This window comes from Pimephales promelas, chromosome 5, assembly GCF_988280905.1.
Source record: "Pimephales promelas chromosome 5, fPimPro1.hap1.1, whole genome shotgun sequence".
In the NCBI taxonomy this organism is placed as follows: Eukaryota; Metazoa; Chordata; class Actinopteri; order Cypriniformes; family Leuciscidae; genus Pimephales; species Pimephales promelas.
In genome coordinates, this window is record NC_142773.1 from 9,925,246 (window position 1) to 9,948,932 (window position 23,687).

The following is a 23,687-nucleotide window of genomic DNA, read 5'->3' on the forward strand; positions in this document are numbered from 1 at the left end:
TGCCATTAAATTGACGTCAAGTTTTGACGTTTCTTTGATTTGCTATTTTTCATTTTTTTAACAAATTGATGTCCTATTCTAGACCACAAGAATGACACAACAATATTAAATGTAAGACTTGTTTATTATTCAATCAGCTGCAATTAACATGGGGTTTTCATGTTTTTTTATTTATATTTATTTTCAAGATCAAATCACATGATCGTTCTTGTGTAAACAGGGCCTGAAGGACCCCCAACACTGCATGTTTTCTTGTCTCCCTAATCAAACACACCTGATTCCACTCATCAGCTCATTATGGGGATGTGATAATGAGCTGATGATTTGAAGGTGTGTTTGATTAGGGAGACAAATAAAACGTGCAGTGTTGGGGGTCCTTCAGGCCCTGTTTACACGAAAACATGTAAACCACTCGTGTGTAAACCGTGTAAACCGCTCGAAACCGCTCGCGGGTGAAAACGTTAAAATATTTTATTGGATGTGCCTTTCGTTTACACGGCGACAGAGTTTTTGAGGCTTAAAAACGCTAAAAAGTGAAACCACCCTCCAGAGTGGGAATCTTAAAAACGCTCCACCTGCGCGTTCCTGTGTAAAGGGTAAAAACGAGTCTGCTTGACAGTGAAGGTTGTACGCAGGCGCGTGGACTTGGTGTTGTTGTAGTACGCACTCCTAGCCGCCTGAAGTGCATACTACTTTGAATTTCACACACTTTTGCGTCACCATTTGCACACGGGTTTCCCACACAAAACGCTCGTCTAAACGCAGAATAAAGAGTGATGATGCAACGCCACTTTTGCGTTTTCTCTTCAGAATCGTTTCCGTGTAAACATAGCCTCAGACTAGGGCTGGGCGATATAGGCCAAAAAAATTATCACGATAATTTCACGATAATTTTTTTTATATCAGTCGATATCGATAATTATCACGATATATGTCAAATCTTTATTTCTTTCAAGTTTTAAGGCAGATTTTTGCTCCTAAGTGAAAGTTGTATAAACCAGAGTGTTAATTGTGTTCTCAAGCTACTCTTTAAATGTATATTCATTAACAAAAACAGTAACATCTGTTTTTTTGTTTTGTTTTTTTAATGTAACGACCACATTTTTATTTGGTAAAAAGTAATATTCTGACTGTTTGAGTTTTATTAAAATTAACCACTGGTCACACAGTCTCATGCATTTAGATCATGATAAGCACAGATAAAACCAGGTATAGCCTATAACTTAGCACCTAACTATCATGGCATAACTTTATGGTTTCTGTTGTTTTTGTATGAAAAACAGTAGCCTAACAGTTAAATACATTATTAAATACTGTACTTAAATTCCATTAGTCATTTAATACATTGTCTACATTAATAATATTATACAATTAAATATGTATATCCCACATTTCATGGTGTAGTTAAAGGGTTAGTTCACCCAAAATGAAAATTCTGTCAGTATTTACTCACCCTCATGTTGTTCCAAACCTCTATGTGTTTATTTGTTCTGCTGAACACAAAGGAAGATATTTGGAAGAATGTTTTAATCAAACAGATCTCCTTCCCCATTGACTTGTAGTCAATTGTAGAACAAATAAACACATAGAGGTTTGGAACAACATGAGGGTGAGTAAATACTGACAGAATTTTCATTTTTGGGTGAACTTACCCTTTAAACCAAACAGCACATAGAGGCTGATCACATTGAATCTGGGTTTTATTCATTTTTATTTTGACGATAACTGTCTGTTGCTTTAGCTTGTTGCGTTTTTCATCTTTTGTAAACGTGATGCGTTACCTAACATTACTGTGGTGTGTGTGGTGGGGGGTGTCAGGGCACGCACGTCATACTGATCTCCCAAACGACGAATTTGTATTGTAAAATATTACTGATAGGCCTATCATACCTTTAAGTGGCTTAACCAAAGTGACTTAAACTTATTTTTAATAAAATTAGATGAAAATTACAATTATTAAGTTATAAGTTATATAAAACATTACTTTTATTCAACCAAACAGTAATGTTCTTTTAATCAAATAAAGCTTTTTATCATCTTTAACTAACTTTTCAGCCAACAATGGCAAACAGAATTAGGCGGTCTTATAAATGATCAAAGTTCGTTAACATCTTGCGTTCTCTAGGGTTCACTTTATATTCGCTTTAGTGACTGCATATTTCAATAACTTAAATGAAGCGGTTAACGAGTCATTCGTGTGCGAGTCGTTCTGAACGCAATAACTATAGTTATTGCAGTTGAATCGTCATGTACACAACGATTCAACGATCCAACTGCATTGATAAAGACATTACAATGATGTACTTCATGTTAATGTGAGAAATTTCAAGAAATGAAAGTTACTTGAATGCAAAACACACAGCTGCGAAAAATAAAAAGCTCTTGTTCTGCAACTGTAAAGCGCTTTGTTGAGCTGAGAACGAAACAGCTGCCGCAACTGCAGCTAACGTTAGCTACAAATGATTATAATGGCTTATGTTGCGTTTCACACATCGGCAATTAGGCCTAGGTAATTTTTAGTAACCTACGAACAAAAATTATAAAAGAAACTAACATTACTTGCGACAAAAAACAAAACAATAGTTACAAGATTAATGGATGGATCTAAATCTAACTTTACCTCAGAAACCTACACAGTAATGTTAACGTTAACTACATTAACCGGCGGGAAATTTAAATTCACCAAAAAGAACAAAATACTCATTGCAACGTCAAATGTTTAATCAAAACACAATCTTCTAAGTTTTCAAAGTTACCCACTATTACTTATGTTTTATTTAATGAGATGTTTAGCTATTACTCACCTGATAAATAGCTGCAACCGTCTCCAGCTGCTTCAACTTCACCTCGCGCGCACTACGCAAGGTAGCATGATGACGTCCGTTTCAACGGTCATCAACATAAATCCTTCCCAAAAAAAACACTTTCACTAAGTGTCCACTGTCTGCTTCGTTCTTCTCCAATGATGTCTGCTGATTGCAGAACCTCGTTAAAATAAGGTAAATACAACTACTAACCACATAATCAACATTATTAAAAAAAAGTCCGCTGGTGCTTTCAGTGACTACCTCGCACAGAGAACCTGTCAATCACAGCTGTCAATCATGATGTCAGAGCACCGTTTTTTATCATCACATAACTAACTAAAAACAAACTTATTTTAAAAACGAACACTTGAAATTACATCAACGTGATAGAAACTACAGTAAATGACAGAAACTATCTTTGGAAAAAGGATATGTGAAGTGTAATTTAATTGTTTAGTTGGTCTCGCGTCCCATTTAATAACATGGGGAGGCGGGGGTTATGAGCTATACTAGGACCGGTCACAGGGGGGCGATCGAGACGTTTTGGCTTCACTTTTGAGGGCTTGTGCGGCACGCTTGGCCTATACATGTATAACATTGTCATACTAGATTTGCATTTTGCATCAAGATCAAGAATCAAGATCAAGATCAAGAATCACTTTATTCGCCAAATGCATCAGCAGATACACAGGAATTTGATATGGCCATCAGTTACACACAAACTCACACACAAACATGTCTAAAACAATCAATAATAAAAAAAAAAAAATAAAAATAAAAAAAAAAATAATAATAAATAATAATAAATAGGATATTACAATTTCATTATCAATTAATTTTAATGTATATAATATCACTATAAAAATAAAAAAATATATACTTTTAATAAAATAAACCCAGGATTTGCTTAATAAAATAAAAATAGAAAACAATGAAAAACAAATGCAACATCTTTGCTGTACTTACAGCAAAGATGTTGCATTTGTTTCTCATTTTTTTATTGTAATAAAAGGGTTAGTTCACCCAAAAATGAAAATTCTGTCAGTATTTACTCACCCTCATGTTGTTCCAACCCCGTAAGACCTTCGTTCATCTTCGGAACACAAATTAAGATATTTAAGATATTAAGATAATTCCTGCATACTAGTCCATAGGCTTCTTGAGGGAATGACTCTTGCTGTCCTCAAAGTCATTAAAGACATCGTTAAAATAGTCCAAGTGACTACAGTGGCTCAATCTTAAGTTTATCAAACGACGAGAACACTTTTGTGCGCAAAAAACAACAAAAATAACGACTTTATTTCAACTATTCTTTTATTTCTCCCTCTGCGCGAGTCAGGTTACTAGTTTAATAGCGTAAGCTTCTGTTATTGTACGTCACACGCATCACACACACATGACCAGCGTCGGCCAATAGTGAGCCTACGTGTGACGTAGCTTTATGCAATCACACTACGTTAACTGACTACAGGCCCATGGAGAAGGAAGTGAATAGTTGAAATAAAGTCGTTATTTTTGTTTGTTTTTGTGCACAAAAAGTATTCTCGTCGTTTGATAAAGTTAAAATTGAGCCACTGTAGTCACTTGGACTATTTTAACGATGTCTTTAATGACTTTTCGATGCCAGCAAGAGTCATTCCCTCAAGAAGCCTATGGACTGTATGCAGGAGCGATCTTAATATCTTAAATATCTTAATTTGTGTTCCGAAGATGAACGAAGGTCTTACGGGGTTGGAACAACATGAGGGTGAGTAAACACTGACAGAATTTTCATTTTTGGGTGAACTAACCCTTTAAGCAAATCAGTATATTTTTGTAAAATATAATAATTACTGTTCACCTTTTATTTCATACCAGTAATTTACAATCTTTAAATAGTTTTTTGTTTATTTGTTTTTAACCACATAATTTACAGAAGTCCACTTTCATGCAGAAATCCAACAACTGATTCAAAAGATTTGTCATATGGATGCATTTTGAGGCCCCAGTAAAAAAAATATAATTTACTTTTTCACACATTGTTTTGATATACATTTCACATCAAATTGACGTTTTATTTCCTGACGTCAAATCAACATCGATTTAATGTCAATGAAATTGACCTAAGATGTAGGGAACAGAAAAAAACATGTCAGATTGATTCCTTTGTTGGGCCTCTTTACAACCACAAGGAAATAATTACGAAATATAATGAAAATATGCATATTCATGCATGTTATACACGGTGGTCAAAATCTTGACAATTTATTGATGTCCGCTGGGGTTAACATAACGTTAACGTTATTTAGTTACCATCTAGAATGTTAGGCAAATGAATATCTTGAGTATTTTTTACAAATATTTCTTCCCGAGCGCATCCGGTAACCAGTTGTTATAAAGTGCAGTAATGTTACTAACGTTAGTGTTTTTGGAGCATGTGAATGCCTTCAAACAAAAGCTACTCGTCAATAAAAGTAAAGGCCACCCAGCTAACAGGGAACGTTCTCAGAACTTTGGCTAACATTCCCTAGAGGTTTGGTTAATGTTTTAAATAAAACATTTGAATGCAATGTTTAAAGAATGTTTTAAGGATGTTTTCTCATTTCAAATAATGTTCCTATAAGGTTAAATGTAAACTAAGATATAACATTTTCACTGTAACATTTTGAGGATGTTTTGGGAATGTTGCTGAGATAACAGATTAAACAATGTTCTCAATAAAACATTAGCACAATGTCTCATAATAACAGAGGAGGAACATTATCAAATCAAAGTTCGCAAAATGTTTTGAGGATATTATTTAGGCCTGAGATGATGGAATGTTTTTATAAAACGTTCTTGTAATGTGACTTGTTAACAAAACTAGAACATTGTCACTGTAACATGTTGAGGATGTTTTGGGAATGTTGTTGAGATAACAGATATTACAATGTTCTCAATAAAGCATTGGTACAATGTCCCATAAAAACAAAGGAGGAACATTATCAAATCAACGCTCGCAAAATGTTATGAGGATATCATTGAGGCCTGAGATGACTGAATGTTTTTTATAAAACATTCTTGTAATGAGACGTGTTAAGAAAACTAGAACGTTTTAAATTTAACATTTTGAGGATGTTGATGAGGTAAAGGTTTGTAGAATGATCTCTTATAAAACATTGAAACAATGTTCCATAATAACAGAGGAGGAACATAATCAGGTTAACGTTCGCAAAATGTTTTGAGGATATTATTTAGTCCTGAGATGATGGAATGTTTTTTATAAAATGTTCTTGTAATGTGACTTGTTAACAAAACTAGAACATTTTCACTGTAACATGTTGAGGATGTTTTCGGAATGTTGTTGAGATAACAGATATTACAATGTTCTCAATAAAACATTGGTACAATGTCCCATAAAAACATAGAAATAACATTATCAAATCAACGTTCGCAAATGTTTTGAGGATATCATTGAGGCCTGAGTTGATGGAATGTTTTTTATAAAACGTTCTTGTAATGCGACGTGTTTAACAAAACTAGAACGTTTTAAATTTAACATTTTGAGGATGTTGATGAGGTAAAGGTTTGTAGAATGATCTTTTATAAAACATTGAAACAATGTCCCATAATAACAGAGGAGGAACATAATCAAATTAACGTTCGCAAAATGTTTTCAGGATATTATTTAGTCCTGAGATGATGGAATGTTTTTTATAAAATGTTCTTGTAATGTGACATGTTAACAAAACTAGAACATTTTCACTGTAACATGTTGAGGATGTTTTCGGAATGTTATTGAGATAACAGATATTACAATGTTCTCAATAAAACATTGGTACAATGTCCCATAAAAACGAAGGAGGAACATTATCAAATCAACTTTCGCAAAATGTTATGAGGATATCATTGAGGCCTGAGATGATGGAATGTTTTTTTATAAAATGTTTTTGTAATGTGATGTGTTTAACAAAAGTAGAACGTTTTAAATTTAACATTTTGAGGATGTTGATGAGGTAAAGGTTTGTAGAATGATCTTTTATAAAACATTGAAACAATGTCCCATAAAAACATAGGAATAACATTATCAAATCAACGTTCGTAAAATGTTTTGAGGATATTATTTAGTCCTGAGATGATGGAATGTTTTTTATAAAATGTTCTTGTAATGTGACGTGTTAACAAAACTAGAACATTTTCACTGTAACATTGTTAAGGATGTTTTGGGAATGTTGTTGAGATAACAGATATTACAACGTTCTCAATAAAACACTGAAACAATGTTCCATAATAACAGAGGAGGAACATTATCAAATCAACGTTCGAAAAATGTTTTGAGGATATCATTGAGGCCTGAGATGATGGAATGTTTTTATAAAACATTCTTGTAATGTGACGTGTTAACAAAACTATTAAATGTAACATTTTGAGGATGTTGATGAGGTAAAAGTTTATAGAATGATCTTTCATAAAATATTGAATGTAGGCCTACCATGATAACAGAGGAAAAACATAATCAAATTAACGTTCGCAAAATGTTTTGAGGATATTATTTAGTCCTGAGATGATAAAATGTTTTTAATAAAACATTCCTTTAAATTGACTTTTTAACAAACATTTTGCATGATACATTTTGAGGATTTTTTGTCGAAATGTTGTTATCTTTTATAAATCATTGGCACAATAACAAAGGAGGAACATTATCAAAGCAACATTCATCAAATGTTTTGTGGACATTTACCTGAGATGACAAAATCTCATAATATATGTTAACAAAAGCTCATAAAATTGTAAGGATATTTTAAGGAAGCTGTTTAGGTAACAGATTGTAGAATTATTTTAACCTATAGAATAATGGCATAATTTTCCATAATAAAAGAGGAACCTTGTCAAAACAGCATACATAAAGTGTTTTGAGGATATATTAGGCTACTCTGAACTGAACTGTTGCGACAAATGCGTTTACAAGAGATGAGAAGCTGATTGGAGGTCGCTGTAGATCGACGTTTAAAACCACCAATCACAGCGCGATGTTCCCTTGACGTAAGAACATTTGAACTCGACAAACAGCGCAAATAAAGCAACGTTGAACGTTTCTGTTGAAGAAATCGGCGCAGAATGTCCGTTGTCTAAATTGGCGACACATTGGCCCAAAACAACAGAACTCCTGGTCAACGGAACTCTTTCACAACTGTAAGTTTTTGTGTGTATTTTTCCGGTTTACATAGCTTTCTCTTATCCTTGATGTCTTTCAGTATTAGACCTAACTTTCTACTTTCTTAGAATTGTATGACAGTCGAAATAATCTGAGTGCATGCTACTTTTGAATAACAGCTAGATTTGTTTTAATGCAGACTCCAAACGGACTGTTTCAAGATGATTAACTTACCGATGACACAATAAAGTCTCCATTTACAACCAAGGTAGCCTACTATAATACCGGTATTGTGTTCTATGCATACGAATACTGTATTTTTACTTAAAAGTGATTGTTATTAATACATAATGTCTTTTGAAAGTAAAAGTTAATAATATTTCAGTAATTCATATAACGTTAGAGGTTAACGTTAATGAATTGGAAAGAGCGTTTCTCAAGGCTTCCTAGGTGTATATAACATTCTTCTTTCAGATGAATACTATCTATCTGAGTTATATTTAAAAAAATGTCCTGACTCTTCTGACTTTTAGAATGGCAGTGAATGGCCGGCCGTCTATCAAGGCGCATCCATCCATGATAAAAGTAATCCACCACATGACTCTGGCGGGTTATAAAGCCCTTTTAAAGCGAAGCATTTGTGTAAGAAAAATATCAATTTTTAAAACTTTATTGGATTAAGATATTGGATACATGGATTAAGTATGTTTTAAATTACAGAAACAAAAAAGATACTCATAATTTATCATATTTATACTTTCAATAAATTAGTCTTTACATAATTTCTGATTGCTAATTAGGCTGGCTAATTTTGAAAGTTTTCAATGTCAATATTGCTTGTGATCTTAATGTATGTGTATTCTTTATGTTTACACTTTTGCATGATCTTCTTTTTTAGGCTATGAGGAAAAACTCTACCGTGCACACAGAGAACAGAGCTCAATGCTGCTAACTGGGGGAGCAGCTGGACAACTAGAAGAGAGAACAGTAGAACACTATTAATACAGATTCCTGGATTATTTTTCTGCAAGAACCAAAACAAGCAAAGACTGATGAGTGCTCTGAGCAAACACCGGAGTCAAGACGCATGAGTGACTTTACTGAGTTCTTCATGTAATGTTGGGCATTTACTGTACGCAGAACTTTTAATAATTTATGTGGATGCCATTTATAAACCTGTTAGATTTTAAAGTTTTAGTTTTGAGATTAATAAAATTTTATGCTTTAACAATGTTATAGCTAATCATTTTTGAGGGGTTTTAAGAGAACATTTTGGGAACAAAAATAAACTTCCGCTAAAAACTTTATAAGAAAGTTAGGGGATAATGTTTTAAAAATGTTATGATTAAACCTTTATAGAAGGTCATCACAAAACATTTTCAGAGTGTTCTTAGAGAATGTTATGCCATCTTTTAAGAGAACATTCTGGGAACAAAAAGAAAACTACCCGCTGAAAATGATATAAGAACGTCAAGGAATAATGTTCTAACAATGTTAGCATTTAACATATTTAGAATGTTTTTAGAGAATGTTTTTAGAACTTTTAAGAGAACATTCTGGGAACAAAAAGAAAACTACCCGCTGAAAATGTTATAAAAACATTAGGGAATAATGTTCTAACAATGTTAGCAATAAACATATTTAAAATGTTTTTAGAGAATGTTATTAGAACTTTTAAGAGAACATTCTGGGAACAAAAAGAAAACTACCCGCTGAAAATGTTATAAGAACGTCAGGAAATAATGTTCTAACAATGTTAGCATTTAACATATTTAGAATGTTTTTAGAGAATGTTATTAGAACTTTTAAGAGAACATTTTAGGAACCAAAAGAAAACTACCCGCTGAAAACATTATTAGAACACTGCATGGTAATGTTCTCAGAACATTTTTAGAACAAAAAAATCCTAGCTGGGCAGTTTTAAAGTTTTACAAAAATAAACCATGTTCAATTTGTATATATTGTTCTTGCATTATTTGAAGAAAAAACGACATACTAAAAACGCCAGCTTAAAGGTTGTGTTGGTAGTAATTTTATAAAAACCTTTTTTTCCAAATTTGTTAAAACTTTCTATATCAATGCATAATTAAAATGTAAGTACTCTGAAAAATAAAGTACAAAAATCGAGTGTCTGTAGACCTCTCACGACTGTTTTAAAGACAGCTCATTATTTCCATTCACTTCACCCCCTCCCTTCTGGGCTCCTTCCAAAGCCACGCCCCCAAAACACATGAACGCGCAACTCCGACAGCTGAGTTGAAGACGCATTATTTACCTGAGACAAGCGGAGAGGAGAGGAAGGAGTGCCCGAGTGACATCATGTCAGAATCACATGTAATAAAAAATCTAACTTTATAATTATGAAGATAAACAAATAAGATGTATTTTAGTACTCACTATCAAGTATCAAGCTATTGGTAAAGTTTTAAATATATATTTATTGATTCGATAATGAGCTAGTCATCTAAAGCCTAAGACAAAGCTAAAAACAAGTTGTATGATACACGTTTTTCCATTGCCATCATTTACACTGTGATGAAGATGTATTTCGTGTAAGATTCATAACATATATGGTGTTTGGCATACAAGAGTTTCCATGATGAAAGCATTGTTGACTCTGATAAGGACAGTGGGGTTAATAGCATTTATGAGTCTTCCCCTACCATACTAGGAAAAAAATATCGCTCCCCAGATGTAGATCTACATTTTGCTTCGTTTCGCTCGAACATTTAACGGTGTGTAGATACACGCAGATAGCTCAAAATGTGTATAGATAACACACCACTTGACTTGAAAGTGGCGTGTATGTTTACGCAAAAGTCATGTTGTCATGTTGACACTTCAGAGACAAGTAGCCTACCGCATCGTCAGCTCGAGGACAGATCCGTGGTCGAGGGCGAAGCAGAGGAGGTCGTGCAAGAGGCCTGCAACAAGTGTCCAAGGAAGTAGAGGCCGAGGACGAGGTGGTCGAAGTGCAGGGCAAGGAGCACTTCTTGGAAAAGAGGACCTGCGTCGAGTTTTGCATCTTCAAGCTCAAACAAGGGCATGTGAACAGGTATCTGGATACGCGGAAGTGGGCAGGTCCTATGTGGCAAAAGGGGGGTTGCCATGGTTGCGAGAGTGACAGTTGCCTAAGCCAATCCGTTGTTTCGTCCCGGTTCGAAATAATGAGCTGCGTTTAGTGCAGATTAAACGGTCTAGAGTCACTCGATTTTTATACACTTTTTATCAGAGTACTTACATTTTAATTATTCATTGATATATGTAGAAAGTTTAAACAAATTTGGAAAAAAAGTTTTTTTATAAAATTACTTCCTACACAACCTTTAATCTCAGGAGCTGCCTTGAGTTACAAGTGGGGGAGGGCGCATATTTGCATTTGAATGTTGTGTTACATTCTAAAACATTTAATGTGTGATGCACACACACAACAGAGAAACATTTTGATGTTATCATAAGCACACATGCACACACTCACACACACACATATACATAGGGCTTACATTCTTAACATTAGGCTACTTTGTGAAATTGTGATTCGATACATTCTTTTCAGTAGGCCCTAATAAATGTGTATGGGGCTGTAATTTCAGTATGCTATACCAACGCTATGTATTCAATTAAAGATCCAAGAGGTCTGGTCTCTATACTAGGGATGTCCCGATACCACTTTTTCACTTCCGATACCGATACCGATGCCGCACCTTTGGCTTTTGCCGATACCGATATTAGTCCGATATTTTTTTTTTCGTGGTCCGACGTGCCGTATACGGCCCACAGGGTGGTTTATAGGTTTAACTTTGTGAAAGACAAAACAAAACAAACACAAAAGTAAACATAATACATATCTTTGGAAAGCTGAGAAACTCGTGATTCGAACGACGTAAACCATTTTAAGATACAATCAACACAGCGGGCACAATCTGTCTCTTTGTCAGACCACCAACAGCCAAAACAAACCAACACAAACTGGAAGAAACTCACCAATTAGCCATCTGTTGGTCCACATTCCAACAAAAATGGTTTGGTTTCACTGTAAAGCGTCCATACAATCCAATTTGAAGAAGTTTTTAGTCCAAAACAATTGTATATATGAATAAACATCCATGAAATGTAAATAGTAGCATTTCGCGTTAGCCGACAGCGCTATCACAACTTCGACGCACTAATGCTACGTTCACACCGGACGCGAATAGGGCGTCAGGCGCGAATGATTTCAATGTTAAGTCAATGCAAGAAAAATTCCTGCGGCGCGAATGAGGCGTGGAGCGCGGCGCGGAAGACGCGAATACGCCTCATTCGCGCGTCAAGTTGGCGCGAATTGAGCGTTGTGCATTCACGCGTTTGACGCGAATTCGCGTCTGCCGCCCGAGTTGAAAAATCTGAACTTTGGCGTGAATTCGCGCCGCGTTAACCAATCAGGAGCCTAGCTGCTTGCTCACGTGGTGAAGTGTCTGGATGCTTCAATTAATTATTTTGTTAATATGACTAAATGCATGGTGGGATTATGCACAACAAAGCAAATGTTTCATCACTTAAAACATTATTTCTATATGGAGACATGTTCATTTTGTATTGAATGTTATTCATTCCATATCTAGAAATAGTATTATGTTGTAAAGACAATCAACATATGTGCATAAATTCGTGTCTGGACGTGAGAGAGAGAAAAAAATCACAGGACAGGTTAATAACTTTTGAAGGCTGGCTCTATTTATCATCAAAACAAAAATAAATGACAGCTAGATTAGATGGATGAGGGCGAGGGTGATCCTCGCTCAGATGCGGGACAACAGGTCATCAAACTGGGCGCGTGACAGGCGGAAGTACCACTGACAGCGGCCGTCATCCAGCGCAGCTCCTGGAGCGAGCAAATGGTGAAACTCGCCAAACGGTTCGGCTCCGAAGGGTCCGGTGGACACAAATATACGGCGACGATGATCCCCACGCCGCTGTTCTGCTATCCAGAGTAAATACAGAGCGGTAACTCTCTTGATGAATGCTCGGTTGACATAAAAACAATGACCGCCAACGGATTTTGATTCTGACGCGCGTCACGCGCGTAAATTTCGCTTCAAACTTTACGCGCGCCAGTTTCGCTCTTGACACGCAAAGCGAGAGTGATTCTCTGCGCGCGTGTGCGTAAACACAACATTCATCACGTGACAGGCTGCGCCGCTAAACTGGATATCGCTCATATTTTTTCTCCCCTCCGATCTCCGATCTAGCGTTCTGGGCCGGTATCGGCGCGATACCGATGCCGTGGATCGGATCGGGACATCCCTACTCTATACGGTATTTCCTTCCAGAGGTCTTTCTGTTGGATACTATTGGTTCCTTCCTTAGTGTAAAATGGAAATGCATGGTATTTTTAAAAATAAATATAAGCATTAATACCTAAATATAAAATTTAACTACAGGAGTCCGTGTTTGACCGGGCTTCGAACCCATGTCATTTTAATGTTCGAACAGTAATTTCTACCACTCGGCCATGTCTCAACTCACAGAGAAATGCCCAAACATTTCCATCTCCAGTAAGTGTTCGCTCAAATGAGTGAGAAAACGTTTTGTCGTTAGCCTATTGTGAGTGTAAGCCTACTTTACATGAAAGAAGTACACCTTTTACAGTTTTAAAAGATGATTTTGTGAGCACCGCCGTGTTTGTCGAACTCTAATTAATGCCAGAATAAAACCCGGTTTTAGAATAGGCCTACGCACTCTGCGTGGTGTGTCAAAAATACTCAATTATAAACTTCATTATTTCGTTCAAAACCACCTCAAAACACTTTTTATGACATTTTAAAAAGCCGTGAATCAATGTACTAAAGCGCGTATCGCTGGATCTCGTGAGCGAGACGATCAGAGTAATCACGTCTGCTCTAGTGAGCTGCCGTTTGGACTTTGAGCCAAGCAGATAAATGCTCCGTGTGGCGCGCGTGGTTCAAATGAGTTTCGTTCCGCTTTTGGCGCATAAACATTATCGAACATTTATCGACCTCTTGATATCGTTTTATCGAGAAAAATTATATCGCGATAATTATCGTTATCATTTTATCGCCCAGCCCTAATATATATACATATTTGATATTGTCTATTTAGGCTAATTATAGCATTGATTACTGTGGAGGGGGGAAATACCCCACAGGCAAATCGCAACTTGCTTAGCTTGGTTATGTTTTTTTTTTTTAAATCTACATGGAACCCCATTAAGTTTTATTTTCTATTTTTACTTACATAACTGCTTTTGAAGATGTAAATTCGGTCAATCTGTTGGAAGAGATTTGTTCCTTAGTGTAAAATGGAAATGCATGGTAATTTTTATAAATACCATATTTATTCTGGATTTGAAACAGTGTCATCAAGTTCTACCACTCGACCACAACTTTTCTCACTGAGAGATGCCCAGAAGTTCGGTTGTTCAGCAGTCAGTGTGCGCATGTGAGAGAAGCGCTCTTCAGTCTTCTCATTCCTCAATAACGTCATTGAAAGCACCCACTTTATTTTCACTGACTGCGAGATAGGCCTATTTAAACTTTTGATTCATAAAATGTTCTGCTATAAAAGTTTATATTCTAGTTAAAGCTATATTCTATTTAAAATGTAGGCTACTTTTACATAATTACATTTTGCTTTCGCTAAATGTCCCTTTGCGCCACCTGGTGGTCATTTTGCGAATGACTTTGAAATACGGCTGGTTTATTTTTACCACAGCGGTAAGGGTCATTCTGGTTGCCCACCTACTGTGTAAATCTTAAAACATTTTTTTTCCAAACATGCTTTATTGTATCTATAAAAAATCCTAATGTACAGGAAATAGTATTTTTTTAATGAGTAATGTTAGTTTAACTCTTTACTATGCTGAATAGTAAAGAAAAATAATAATAATAATTTATGAAAAAAATAATAATGCAACATAAATTTAAAATTTGTAAATAATATCTAGTTGTAATCTAGTTGTGTGATGTGATTAATTTCCCTTGTAGGTTAAATGATTGTAACTTAACAAACAAAAGCTGTTCAGCTCTGGCTGCAGTTCTTGGATCAGACACCAATCTGAAAGAGCTGAACATGAACAATAATAATCTGCAGGATTCAGGAGTGAAGCTGCTCTGCACTGGAATGAACAATATAAAGTGTAAATTGGAGATACTGAGGTAAGTTGAGCCACAGGAGTCACATGACTAGAGTGAGGTGCGATGACTGACAAGATGATCCCGGAAGCAAAAGCACAAGAGAACGTTTGTGAACGTTCTATTGTTTTGTTTTTCATTTAAAATAATAATGAACCACAAACTCAGCATTTGTTTTAAAATTCAAAAATCTTTTATTTATTTGTTAAAACGGGGGTATACCATATCCTTCTTATTCATTTTTTTAAATAAAAGGAAATAGCAAATTTCTCATTGTACTATTTTATTGTTGATCTATTTATTATGTATTTATTTATTACTATTTATAATGTATTTCCATTAATAATAATGAACCACAGACTAAGCATTTATTTTAATTAAGGGGAAAATCAAAAGATCGTTCATTTATTTGTATTACAATGGGGTATACCATGGCATTAGTCCTATTTGTGTGGTTGATAAAAGTTGTCATTGTGCTATTTTATTGTTGTGTTTTTTCATTGAGTGAAATTTAATGTGACATTAAAGCCAGAGGTTTTTTCCTAAAACGTTCAATTTTGACATCTTAATTTCAAAAGGCTATATCTTAAAAAGTAATAAAAGATAAAGACTTTCTGTAAATTAGAGAAATATTAAGGATGACCCAAAGTTTATGTAGGGATTACATTGTCCCATCTAATTTGCATATTATGATGTCATATGGTGGCGGCAATCATGGATTATAGAATTTTCATGAAAAGTCACGTGTTTAACCCTTGTGCATTGTTCAAATTCACTACCCTTTCGTTATGTTCGTGGCTGAAAAAAGCCACTACTTTAAACTGCTGTAAAAATGTATCAGATAAATATTTTTTTCAATTTTTTTTGCATAAATCTATTAACCGACCTCAGTCCTGATCAAAACTACTAAATTTTTTTTAAAAATTCAGGATTTTAACTCTTTAATTGCCAAATTCATAAATGATGTCACTGATTTGGGGGGGAAAAACACAAAATGACTTATTTTCAATATAAAATATGATTGTGGACTGGATTTTTTTTTACCTTTTATCACAGTCTTGGACATGTCAAAGATTAGAAACAACATTGGTTCCCTTTCGTAGTCACTTCGAGTTACGTCAGAAGTGACGGAGATTGGGGGTTTCGCATAGAAAGCCAATCCTCTTCGAGTATTTAAACACGAGCCAATGGCATGCAATGCCTTGGGGCTGCGGAAATTTGCATAGCGTACTCCGCCCTACTCCGTGAGTATAAAAGGAGGAAGTGAACGCAACCGCAGTATGTTTTCGCTTCGGAGCCAAGAGAACCTCTTCACTCCTGAAAGCTATTACAAGACTCTTCGAGACGAGCGTCCTCTTCAGTGTTGGTGTGACGGCGGTACCCAGCGAGTTTCTGCATTGCCTGCGATCTGTGCAGTGGTCTGCCAGACTTTGCGCTTCTCCCTGGTCGCCTCAGCGCTGAAAGAGTGAATTTCCTCCTCTCTGTAAAAGAGCTACACGCGGCACGTCTTTTTAAAGACGGTTCGCCCGTGTTCTTCTGGATGCGGTCGATTTCTGTCGTCATCTGATGGTCGCGATCGCTGCTCTGTATGCCTGGGCATTCAGCATGCAGCAGCAGCGTTCGTGGATGACTCATGTTCCTGCTATGGGGACATGACCATCTCCACACTGAGGTTAAAAAATATATATATATATATATATATAAAAAGATATGTATATATATATATAGATTAAAAAAAATCTCACTAGAGTGAGAGCCCCGGTCCCCCTTACTCGATCGGCTTCCTTCACGAAAGGGGGCCCGTCGACCGGGGACCCGGCGAATTAACGGTGACGGTGTGGCATAAAGCCCCGACGATTTCTCGGGCCACACCTCCCGCCTCAGTGCGTGAGCCAGCGAGCGTTAGTTCGATTCAGTCGGCTGCCTCTTCAGTGGTACCGGCTGCTTCGAGCAGCGCTCCAGATGATGATGTGATGTCGATCGCAGCATCACTAGGCGGGCTACAGTCCTCGGGAGATGAGGATGCGGCTGCACTGCCCCCTTCGGGAGAGCCAGCGCTGCCCGTGTCGGATCCCGAGCTGACGGCATGCTGTCTCAAGCCGCTGGGAGTATTGGGTTAGAGTGGCATCCTCCATTCTCCCCCGATCTCTCACGGAGGGATAATTGGTTTTTGGACAAAGCTGCCGCCGCGAGGCCACGGCCAACTCCATTGCCTTTTTTTCCCCGAGCTGCATGCGGAGTTATCGCGCTCTTGGGGGACTCCTCTGTCCACTCGAGAGCGCGATCTCTCCCCCGCCTTTCCCCCCTCGATGGGGGGGCCGCCCGTGGGTGCACTGGGATGCCCCCGCTGGAGCGTTCTGTTGCGATACAGCTGTGTCCACGGAGCGCCTCCTCCGGGGTCCTCCTAGGCACCCATCCAAAGCCTGTAGGTTCTCGTCTGCCATGGCGGCGCGTTCCTATAGAGCGGCGGGACGGGCGGCCTCCGCTTTGCATGCGATGAGCACTGTGCAAGCGCAGATGCTCAGAGATATGCTCGAGTGCGGGACTGATCCAACGGCATTCGAAGATTTGCGGTCCGCCACTGACCTTGCTCTCCAAAAGGGCAACGAAAGTGGCCGCTCGCGCCGTTGGTCAGGTGATGGCCACTAGTGTGGTCCAGGAGCGTCAACCTGGCAGACACTCGGAGCGCTGAGCGGATTCGTCTGCTCGACGCCCTTCTCTCCCAGGTTGGCCTTTTTTGGCGGTGCAGTCGAGAACTCTTGCCCAGCAGTCTCCACTGCCCAGGAGCAGACAGAGGCAATCAAACATGTTCTGCCCCGACGACCAGCTGCTGCCTCCACCCAGTCGTCGGCACAGATGCCTCCCGCTGCTCGCCGCCGAGGACGCCCCCCCGCGGCTCCCCTGCCTCCCGCCCCGCCCCAGCAGCAGCCTTCATCCGGGCCACGGCGTGGAGGAGGCCGCCGGCAGGCGTCACAGCCCCCTCAGGCCGCACACCCCGCTAAACGCCAGGTAAGCGATGATCCTGATACGGGCTGCTCAGTGATGGAGTTGAGTTTTTCCCCAGGAGGCGGGAGCAGGCCCCCTCCTGCCCCCGGTGGAGGGCCGGGGGGAAAATCTTTCGTTTTCAGTTCCCGCTGCTCGCCCACGGGTGGGCAGCGCCCTGAGTTGGTTAAGAAAGACTTGACATCATCACTGAGCCCACAGTCTGGAAGGGGTGCGCTCGACGTTCCAGTGCGTCAGCCCACACATTCCTCTCTGTCTCTGAGGGTGCGGAAGGGTGCGAGTGTCGTCCCCGGGCTACGCCAATCCCTTCCCCCTCTGTCGCCAGACCCCCGGCGGAACGGACCCCCGTGGAACGCTCCGCTTTCCCTGGCCCCTTCCGTCGGGGAGCGGGCTTCGACGCATCCGAGCTGGGTCATCCCTGCACGCGTGCCAGTCGACCCGCCACGCTGCCCCTCCGGGGGGACGTCTGTGATTCACATGACCCCGTTGGCTCACTTCCTGGAAGCCTGGCTAGTGCTTCCCGGGATATCCCGCTGGGTCATCAGAATGATCAGATTCGGCTACGCGATTCAGTTCGCACGGTCTCCTCCCCGCTTCAGGGGAGTTCGCTCCACGATAGTTGGTGGCAATGCCCCAATCCTGAGAGCGGAGATTGCGACCCTGCTGGCGAAGGGTGCAATCGAGACGGTCCCTCCAGCCGAGGTGGAGTCCGGGTTTTACAGCCCCTACTTCATTGTCCCCAAGAAGACCGGTGGGTTACGACCGATCCTGGACCTGCGCATTTTGAACCGTTCTCTCCATCGACTACCGTTCAAGATGCTCACGGCCAAACGCATTTTCGAATGTGTTCGGTATCAGGATTGGTTTGCAGCGATCGACCTGAAGGACGCGTACTTCCATGTGTCCATCTTACCTCGACACAGACCGTTTCTTCGGTTTGCCTTCGAGGGCCAGGCATATCAGTACGCCGTTCTCCCATTCGGGTTAGCTCTGTCCCCTCGCGTCTTCACGAAGATCGTCGAGGCAGCCCTTGTTCCCCTTCGCGAACACGGGGTTCGCATCCTGAATTACCTCGACGACTGGCTGATACTAGCACACTCTCGAGCTCAGCTTTGCGAACACAGAGACTTGGTGCTCCGGCACCTAGCCCGTTTGGGCCTTCGGGTCAACCGGGAAAAGAGCAACTTTGCCCCGTGCAGAGGATCTCTTTTCTCGGCATGGAGATAGACTCGGTCGCCATGTCCGCGCAGCTCACGAACGAGCGCGCGCACTCACTGCTGGCTTGCCTTCGTCAGTTCGAGGGCAAGAGTGCGGTTCCACTGATACTTTTTCAGAGGCTCCTGGGGCATATGGCATCCGCGGCCGCGGCAACGCCGCTCGGTTTGCTTCATATGAGACCGCTTCAGCTGTGGCTTCGCGATCGAGTCCCGAGGTGGGCATGGCATCGCGGCTCGCTCCGAGTCCCAGTGACTCCGGCATGCCGGCGAACCTTCTTCCCGTGGTCGAACCTCAGCTTTTTACGGACAGGTGTCCCTATTCAGCGAGTTTCCAGACATCTCGTCGTCTCCACGGATGCATCTACCACGGGTTGGGGTGCCATGTGCAATGGGCATGCAGCCGCCGGTTCCTGGACAGGAGCCCAGCGCCTCATGCACGTCAATTGCCTCGAGCTGTTGGTAGTACGGCTCGCCCTGCACCGCTTCCGAGCGTTGCTCAAGGGCCAGCATGTGCTTGTCCGCTCAGACAACACTACGGCAGTAGCGTACATCAACCACCAGGGGGGTCTACGCTCACGCCAGTTGTCGCAGCTCGCCCGCCACCTCTTGATATGGAGTCAGAAGCACCTGAGGTCCCTTCGTGCAGTTTACATTCCTGGAGACCGGAACTGGGCAGCCGACGAGCTGTCCCGGGTCCGTCCCCTCTCCGGCGAATGGCGACTCCATCCCCAGTCGGTCCAGCTGATTGGGACGAGTTCGGGGAGGCACAGATAGACCTGTTCGCCTCTCGGGACTCGTCCCACTGCGCCCAGTTTTATTCTCTGACCCGCGGCACTCTCGGCTCGGATGCGCTGGCGCACAGCTGGCCACGGGGCCCACGCAAGTATGCGTTTCCCCCAGTGAGCCTCCTTGCACGGGTGTTGTGCAAGATCAAGGAGGACGAGGAGCAGGTCTTGCTGGTAGCCCCTACTGGCCCACCAAGACGTGGTTCTCCGATCTCTTGCTCCTCGCGACAGCACCTCCTTGGCCTATTCCTCTGAGACAAGATACTCTCTCAGAGACGGGGCACTCTGTGGCACCCTCGTCCCGATCTTGGAGGCTGCACGTGTGGCTCCTGGACGGCACGAGGCAGGTTTGAGTTCGCTGCCACCTGCGGTGGCGGCAACCATCACTTCCGCAAGAGCGTCGTCCACGAGACACCTTTATGCGTTGAAGTGGAACCTCTTCGTCAATTGGTGCTCTTCTCGCGGAGAAGACCCCCGGAGATGTTCGATCAGTGTCGTGCTTTCCTTCCTGCAAGAAGGGTTGGAGCGCAGGCTGTCGCCCTCCACCCTTAAGGTTTACGTCGCGGCCATTGCCGCTTCTCATGAAGCAGTGGAAGGTAAGTCCTTAGGGAAGCACGACCTGGTCATCAGGTTCCTGAGGGGAGCGAGGAGGCTGCATCCGCCTTGTCCTCCCCTCGTACCCTCTTGGGACCTCTCGGTAGTTTTAAGTGCTCTGCAGAGGCATCCCGTTGAGCCTTTGCAATCGGTAGAGTTAAAGTTTCTGTCCTTGAAGACAGCACTCCTGGTTGCATTGGCCTCCATCAAGAGGGTGGGGGACCTGCACGCATTCTCCGTTGACGAAGCGTGCCTGGAGTTCGGGCCGGCTTACTCTCACGTGATCCTGAGACCCCGGCCTGGATATGTGCCCAAGGTTCCCACCACTCCCTTCCGGGACCAGGTGGTGAACCTGCAAGCGCTGCCCCCGGAGGAGGCAGACCCAGCCTTGGCACTGCTCTGTCCGGTACGTGCTCTCCGCACCTATGTCGACAGAACGCAGTGTTTCAGGACCTCAGACCAGCTCTTTGTCTGTCATGGAGGGAGCCAGAAGGGAAGGGCTCTCTCAAAGCAACGGCTGTCCCACTGGATTGTGGATGCCATTGCTTTGTCTTACCAGCAGCAAGGCCTTCCGTGCCCCCTTGGTGTGAGGGCCCATTCCACTCGGAGTGTGGCCTCCTCTTGGGCTTTAGCGCACGGCGCCTCGCTAACAGACATCTGCAGAGCTGCAGGCTGGGCGACACCCAACACCTTCGCCAGATTCTATAATCTGCGAATTGAGCCGGTATCCTCTCACGTACTCGTTTCGGCCAGTTCTGGATCCGCTCAGGTGTCTTCGCTTGCTCGCCACTCCACTCCCCGGACTGGATAAGTGCGATATTTCCTCAGTTCTTCCATTGAAGCCTTGAGTCCTCCAGCACCGACGATGCGGGCACCACTGCTGTGGCTCTGGATGCTGGCTAGGTGCCTCCATGCGTACGGTTCCCCCTTGGTAACCGTCTCATGTGTATTATCCACTGTAAGCCTCTCTGAGCATGTGTCTTCCCTTGGCAAGCCATCTGCCACCCCTGGAGCTGAAATTAGTAGCCACCTGCGGTTGGTGCTCCAGTGATTCCATATGTGTTCCTATGTGGCCATATGTGTATTCGTAAGTCCTCCCTTCGGTAGGCAGCTGGTAGCATGTCCCCTTCGGGATATGTTTCCCAGTGTACCTTGGTAATCCTGTGTCTAAGTCGGATCCCCTAAGGAAAACAGGTAAGGCTCGGGGGTTTAGACTTTCGCAGGGCACTGGAAGACAGCCTGAAGTTGGCGTGATGGCACAGACCCCCAATCTCCGTCACTTCTGACGTAACTCGAAGTGACTACGAAAGGGAACGTCTCGGTTACGTATGTAACCCTCGTTCCCTGAGTAGGGAACGGAGACGTTACGTCTCCCTGCCACTTCTGCTGTATCGCTGGGTAGATGCCGAGTTCAGTCTTGGCTCCTCAGCGAAGACATACTGCGGTTGCGTTCACTTCCTCCTTTTATACTCACGGAGTAGGGCGGAGTACGCTATGCAAATTTCCGCAGCCCCAAGGCATTGCATGCCATTGGCTCGTGTTTAAATACTCGAAGAGGATTGGCTTTCTATGCGAAACCCCCAATCTCCGTCACTTCTGACGTAACGTCTCCGTTCCCTACTCAGGGAACGAGGGTTACATACGTAACCGAGACGTTTTGATGCATTGTTAGTTTTTGTGTAGCATCAGATTTTAACTTTTTCTCCCTCATTTACTGTTCGTGGCTGTTTTTGCCCCATTGACTTCCATTATAACCACATTTTTTGATTGCAAAGCCATGACACCATAAAATCATGTATTTTTGATTGTTGATGGTTTTCCCTGTTGGGAAGAGGTAAAATTTGTAATTTTTACTGTTGATAACCAGGTGGAACCATTTAACCCTTTAGACAGGCCTGTGCAAAAAAAAGCTTAGTTTCTGGCTTTTACATGCAGTTATATGGAGTATAATAGCATATTACAGTGTGTATATGTGTGTGTGGGTGTGCGTGAGTGTGTGAGAGAGTGTGAGAACTCACCTTGATGCGTCTGAGAAAATAAAAATATACACTTCAGCTCTCAAAACTACATGGAGTAAACAAAAACAAAGTAAGTGTATTTATGCATCTGCTGCCTTTTGATGGTGAGAAATGCAGACTAAACAAAAACAAAGCAAGTGGATATAAACGCTTGTCAATTGATGGTGAGAAGAGCAGCAAGCAACATGAAAGAGGGCTTGACTTGTAGTGAAGTTTTAGAGATGATTATGCAGTCTGACCCCTCCAGCGAGCTGCAGGAGGTATTGTCTTCTCACTCTGACTGCAGACTCAGGACAGTCAGATCCTGGTTTGGATGTGGCACTATCATCATCATCTCAAGCTTCCACTGAAGGCGAGGAGGATTTAGATGATCCTGGATCTGGATGGACTGGGAGAATCTTGAGAGGGACATGGTGGTTCTGAAAATCGCACGACCACTGCGATCATCCCACAGGCAACGTGTGGACTCCCCTCTGGATCTGTAGACGCTGGCCAAAATCAGTAGCCCCATGCACAGAGATCTGTGGAGTCCACAGATCCAGGATCCTCTGAATCCTCCTCGCCTTCAGTGGAGCTCTAGCTTCCACTGAAAGCAGGAGGATTCTGTGGATCCTGGATCTGGGTGGATTGGGAGAAATGGTGAAGTATGGTTTTCCACCAATGCGGAGACAATTCCCTTTCTTCAGCCTGCAAGAGGCGTGAGTCGAGGGCCGACACGCAATGCTATCGCAATGGTTCAGAACATGGATTCTGTGTTCAATCTGTTTTTTTACGGAGGAGACGACTGACCTCATTGTCAGCATGACCAACCTCCATGGGCACCGCACAATGAGAAACTGGACTGGGGTGGACTCCACAGATCTCTGTGCCAACATGGGGCTACTGATTTTGGCCAGCGTCTACAGATCCAGAGGGGAGTCCACACGTTGCCTGTGGGATGATCGCAGTGGTCATGCGATTTTCAGAGCCACCATGTCCCTCTCAAGATTCTCCCAGTCCATCCAGATCCAGGATCATCTG

The 23,687-nt window shown here is 41.7% G+C and overlaps 1 protein-coding gene and 1 long non-coding RNA gene across 3 annotated transcripts in view; both read left to right on the forward strand.

Annotated features, from left to right (window-relative positions):
- LOC120461503 (NLR family CARD domain-containing protein 3-like) overlaps nt 1-23,687 on the forward strand; it is a 59,930-nt gene that overhangs the window by 13,483 nt on the left and 22,760 nt on the right. For both annotated transcript variants that reach the window (XM_089130941.1, XM_089130942.1), the window contains exon 2: nt 14,904-15,074. In XM_089130941.1, coding sequence (XP_088987067.1) covers nt 14,904-15,074 — 171 coding nt within the window. The remainder of the gene's footprint in view (nt 1-14,903; nt 15,075-23,687) is intronic.
- LOC120494068 (uncharacterized) lies at nt 5,277-9,515 on the forward strand. The gene is made up of 4 exons (XR_005625810.2): nt 5,277-7,958; nt 8,120-8,188; nt 8,454-8,562; nt 8,819-9,515. It is a non-coding gene; the product is annotated as an uncharacterized LOC120494068 (long non-coding RNA).